The sequence below is a fragment of the Anneissia japonica genome, unplaced genomic scaffold, assembly GCF_011630105.1.
Source record: "Anneissia japonica isolate Jap-2015-1 unplaced genomic scaffold, ASM1163010v1 scaffold287920_len488460_cov166, whole genome shotgun sequence".
In the NCBI taxonomy this organism is placed as follows: domain Eukaryota; kingdom Metazoa; phylum Echinodermata; class Crinoidea; order Comatulida; family Comatulidae; genus Anneissia; species Anneissia japonica.
In genome coordinates this window covers 148,626-154,527 of record NW_022745460.1, presented here as the reverse complement: position 1 = coordinate 154,527, position 5,902 = coordinate 148,626, and the positions used below count along the sequence as shown (strand labels likewise).

The window sequence follows — 5,902 nt, the reverse complement described above, 5'->3', positions numbered from 1 at the left end:
AGATGTGTATAAGATTTCAAACTTGAGTAATTCCAGCTTGCGTAAAGGGTTTTCCAGATTTTGAAACAGACATTGATCGTATTTTTTCTTCAAACATATTAATTTGGAATATGATTCATTGTGTTCCACGCATTGATAGATGAGTTAAGATTTATAATTCTAATCTCTGTTCTACGGCGAATTAAATTCCCAGTTGAAGTAAATTGTTGCATTTGATATTAAGTTAATAATATTGTCATGGCCATAAATTTACTCTGTCCGAATCAAAAAAAAAAAAAAAAAAAAAAAAAGGTAAATTAAGTTAATTTTATTGTCATGGTCATATACTAAGCTTACTCTGTTCGAATTTTAAATCGTTTTTTTTTTTCTAAATTCGTATAATAACCGCGTATTCGTTATCGTTTTAAGTGATATTATCCGTATCATTTACTCTACTAAATTAAATATCACATGACATAGTATTCCTTATGGCAAATAAAGTAAATATATACATTTTTTATATACTGCAGTACCTCCAGCAAGGTTTGAGTCCAAGATAATTTCACTACTGCTTGCTATAATAAGCTACAAGCGAGGCTACGAGGTCAAGTCCATTAAACTTTATGTCTTTTATCACAATGCCCATTACGATTCATAATCGGATACGTGTTCTGTCGTTATTTATCCGCATTTAATGGTCACATACCGCAGTAAAACTATTGTTACTGCTACTGCCGCTACCCTCCTTAGCACGCCGGTCTCAAATTCGGAGAACCAGCTTTTCACGGGATATAAACGAAGTAGGCCTATTCTTTGTGAAACAGTGTCGTTATTTTAGTCGTAAGAGGAAATCCTGATCAATGCTTGCAAATATTGATACTGGATCCTGGTATAAAGCGTCACGTAAGCTTTCATTGTAAATTTGCAATGCAGAACACCTGCTTTTTGAACGCCGAAAAGGCAACTTTCAAAACAGTCGTTTTTCAAGCACACTTGATTTCCAGGCGAAGTGCGACCCGTGCACGTTCCATTTTTACGGAATGTTAAATAAACGAGTTAGTTTGTGAGATGAGCTTTCATTGTAAATTTGCAATGCAGAACACCTGCTTTTTGAACGCCAAAAAGGCAACTTTCAAAACAGTCGTTTTTCAAGCACACTTGATTTCCCGGCGAAGTGCGACCCGTGCACGTTCCATTTTTACGGAATGTTAAATAAACGAGGTAGTTTGTGAGAGAGTGTCACTATTTTAGTTGTAAGACTAAAAGGAAATCATGCAAGCAAGAGTATTGTCCCATGAAAAATATATATATTATAAAAGAAAATGAAATATATTTTTAAATTAAAATATGATGAAAAAACCATATGATTTTACCATATGATAAATGAAAAATAAATAAATAAATTAACTTGCTCATTTTGAAGAAACGTACATATTATCACCATGAGCGCAGAAATTAGTGTACTTTAAAAATGTTTACCCATAATTTTATAGCGAAAAATTATAGAAACACTTCCAGTCACTGGAAGTGTTTTATTATCATTATGAAGTACAACAATCACGGTACAATTTTTTAAAAATTTAAGTATTTCTATGCTGCAAAATGAGCAAGTAAATTTTAAAATTACTTTTTATGATTTTTGTCACTTTCAGGGGACAATACATCTTTAATACATTAATAATTTTATTCTTTATATCTCCATAAAGGTTAGTGAAGGTACATCAGATATAAAGATAAACACATTAATTGCATATATATTCCAGCTTGCGTAAAGGGTTTTCCAGATTTTGAAACAGACATTGATCGTATTTTTTCTTCAAACATATTAATTTGGAATATGATTCTTTGTGTTCCCCGCATTGATAGATGAGTTAAGATTTATAATTCTAATCTCTGTTCTACGGCGAATTAAATTCCCAGTTGAAGTAAATTGTTGCATTAGATATTAAGTTAATAATATTGTCATGGCCATAAATTTTTTGTCCGAATCAAAAAAAAAAAGGTAAATTAAGTTAATTTTATTGTCATGGTCATATAATAAGCTTACTCTGTTCGAATTTTAAATCGGTATTTTTTTTTTTCTAAATTCGTATAATAACCGCTTATTCGTTATCGTTTTAAGTGATATTATCCGTATCATTTACTCTACTAAATTAAATATCACATGACATAGTACTCCTTATGGCAATAAAGTAAATATATACATTTTTTATATACTGCAGTACCTCCAGCAAGGTTCGAGTCCAAGATAATTTCACTACTGCTTGCTATAATGAGCTACAAGCGAGGCTACGAGGTCAAGTCCATTAAACTTTATGTCTTTTATCACAATGCCCATTACGATTCATAATCGGATACGTGTTCTGTCGTTATTTATTCGCATTTAATGGTCACATACCGCAGTAAAACTATTGTTACTGCTACTGCCGCTACCCTCCTTAGCACGCCGTTCTCAAATTCGGAGAACCAGCTTTTCACGGGATATAAACGAAGTATGCCTATTCTTTGTGAAAGAGTGTCGTTATTTTAGTCGTAAGAGGAAATCCTGATCAATGCTTGCAAATATTGATACTGGACCCTGGGATAAAGCGCCACGTGAGCTTTCATTGTAAATTTGCAATGCAGAACACCTGCTTTTTGAACGCCGAAAAGGCAACTTTCAAAACAGTCGTTTTTCAAGCACACTTGATTTCCAGGCGAAGTGCGACCCGTGCACGTTCCATTTTTACGGAATGTTAAATAAACGAGGTAGTTTGTGAGAGAGTGTCGCTATTTTAGTTGTAAGACTAAAAGGAAATCATGCAAGCAATACAGAGTATTGTCCCATGAAAAATATATATATATTATAAAAAATAGTGAAATATATTTTGAAATTAAAATATGATGAAAAAAACCATATGATTTTACCATATGATAAATGAAAAATAAATAAATTAACTTGCTCATTTTGAAGAAACGTACATATTATCACCATGAGCGCAGAAATTAGTGTATTTTAAAAATGTTTACCCATAATTTTATAGCAGCGAAATAGGATAAAAACACACTTACAGTCACTGAATCTGTTATTATTATTCTTATCATCCAGTACGGTATATCCAGTATAAAAATCATGGTACACATTATTTATGTTTAATTCAATCATTTCTACGCTCAAGTTCATAACATGATATGTTACTGCAAAGCTAACAAGGTGGGGAGGGGGGGGGGGGGGGGGGTGTTTGGTGGTAAAGCATGAATCTTCACTATTAAGCTACATTTTCTAGTCACACAAGTTTCATGTGATATGTAGCTTCATTTCTCTCTCTTCCTCCCCTTCACGGCATGGGGCCTGAGACAACTAGTTTAAATGTATATATATCGTTATCTCAGAATGGAATTCCCAACAACAAAACTGCATACAATTGAGTAATGACACATAATTAATGCCATAAATTAATCAATAGCTACTTACGATTATGACTTGATGCATAGGGATAGCTGGCTTTTTATGAAAAATAACTTAATTGGTCCCAAGCGAGTAGGGCCTAGTTAAATGTTGGAAGACCTATGGATGGCAGACGCAGTGCAGCGGCAATCCGCTCCACTGGGTATGGCCCTTCTTAAGGTTAATGATTTAAGATGAATGAATCAAAATTTATTTATCAATTATGTTATGTTGCTAAGGAGAGCTGGCTCAGACGTAAAGTAACTAAATTGGACCTACGTGAGTATACGTAGCTAAATTTGTAATATATTTTACACCAATGAAGTCCCACGCATCCACAGTGTGCTGAGTCAATTCCGGTGGTGAATTAGGCAGTAACACAGTGGCGGATCCATGAATTTAAAGTGGATTTAATAAGGTCACCGATGAACTTTTTACAAATGGGGCATCGAGACCTCCTCACCCTACCATAGTTGTACTATACTATACTATATACTACTATATTACTTAATAATCTAAAGTTAGAACAAGAAAATCATCATCCATTTAACAGACATAACGAATACCATTTAAATAGCCTTGAAATCTTGAATTTTGGCAGCAGATCGTAATTTTATTCACAACTAATTTACCACATTTATCCGTGACTTAATGAAAGTTGATAACCTATGCCTTTTTTTTTTTTTTTTTTTTTTTTTTTTTTTTTTTTTTTTTTTTAATGACTAATTTACAATTTCATTTAATGTCATAGGGGTTTTCCCCTCATGTTTAGGATAATATATTTGGCAAAAAAATGTATATAAAACGGTATTAGATTTTAATTTCCAACAGACATGTCCAGGATTCTAAACAAACTTCGCCTGCAATGTTCAGCACAAACCGTGTCTAGGATATGGACACCCCTCCTGTGCCAAACGACCACCCTAATTTCTAACAAATGTTATTTTCGTTTTCATTTTACTCCCATTTTTTTATTCCGTTTATTTACATTAAATATGCTTACATCAACATCTGTATATGAACTTACAGAAAAAAAAACTGTTATGCTAAATACATTATATTGTACTATATAGGCCTACTTTGGCACGCTTCCAGTTTTATTAGCTTTATTACCAAATCAAGTTTTCTTAAACTGATCTGCAGCAAGTGTGATAAATGGATGGAGGACTAGTTTGCAAGTGGCTGTTTACCTTTGAACGATGTTCAATGTGGTCCCCCTTCCCCATCCCGGGGCGCGCTCCCGGGGCAGCAGTCAGTAAATGTGTCTAACCAAGTACGAATTTGTTCAATGACTAAGCGGCTAGAATTACAGACATGGGCCACTACAGTAGAGAAAGAAACATCATTAACCTTATCTCCTCAACTGGCGCGCCACACCACCCCCTTCCTCTCCTAGGCAGAAATATCCCAGATCCACCCCGGGCGCTCTAATTATTATTATTTATTCAAAATTACATTTGTCAGAATAGGATAAAAGGCTCGATATTGTCTATTTCATAAAGCACCTCATATGTTCAGTGGTTACATGTAACTATGGTTACAATGAGTCCTATTACTATTGAAATGTTTATAAAAATCTGGGTAACAACTGAATTAGACTTACCTTTGTCAGATATGTTGAAAACAATATCTGTTTTACCACTCTGGATCTCGTTTTGTAGTACTAGATTGTCGTATTCTTTCATTTTATCTTCTGGTATTTCTTCAAGAGGGATACTGTTTAACTCGTTGATAAACGATTCATCGATCGACAGCATTTCCATTATCGTTCTTTTCGTCGCCATCTCGAGAGCTTTACCAATCTGCTCTTCTCTCGGGCGCATTGAGTCGTTATCACCGCCATCACGTCGCGCGCGATCCGTCCCATTTGTTGGTAAAGCACTAAGCAAGCAAGCCCGAGTGCTTGCAGTTAGTAGCAGTATACAAACGAGATGCGTAGCCTGGGAATACATCTATATTTTAATAGGCCCTTAAGTAGTTACGATTAGCGACTTGAGTGTAACGAAATGTTTTCTTTTATACAATTCGACACGCACTGGATAACTTATATACAGTCTGTAAGGCAAGTGGGCGGGCGCAAGCTACCAGGTTAAGCAATCTCATTGGATATCAGATAGAAGTGCGGTAGGCCTACTTAACCCTGGCTTGATCCCATCGCATTTTCAAAACGTAACGCCCGTGACTATCTCATGTTGGACTATCTCAACTCCAGTTGAGTTAAATGCTCCCAGAATGATCGATCAGTATTGTTGGTTGTGTTGACAAATCATATAATTCTACTGTATGACCGCAATACCTAGTGTAAATATAAATAGATTGGATTTAAACATGCTCACACTCCGGATAAGGTTACATAATTTGGGGCGGGGTTACGAAGTAGGTGGATCACCTTGACCGTGGACACCACAAGCAAACAGAGTGATCAAGCGTTGACATCCGATAGGCCTTCAGTCTGAACTTTGGTGCTACATAGGTATAATATCCATGTAGTTAAAA

The 5,902-nt window shown here is 35.0% G+C and overlaps 1 protein-coding gene across 1 annotated transcript in view; it reads right to left on the bottom strand.

The window, feature by feature from the left end:
- Positions 1-5,668, bottom strand: part of LOC117119965 (growth/differentiation factor 8-like) — a 12,550-nt gene extending 6,882 nt beyond the window's left edge. The window contains exon 1 of the mRNA XM_033264950.1: positions 5,010-5,668. Within this exon, the coding sequence (XP_033120841.1) occupies positions 5,010-5,358 (349 nt within the window). The 5' untranslated portion in view covers positions 5,359-5,668. The remainder of the gene's footprint in view (positions 1-5,009) is intronic.
- Positions 5,669-5,902: the final 234 nt, after the last annotated feature.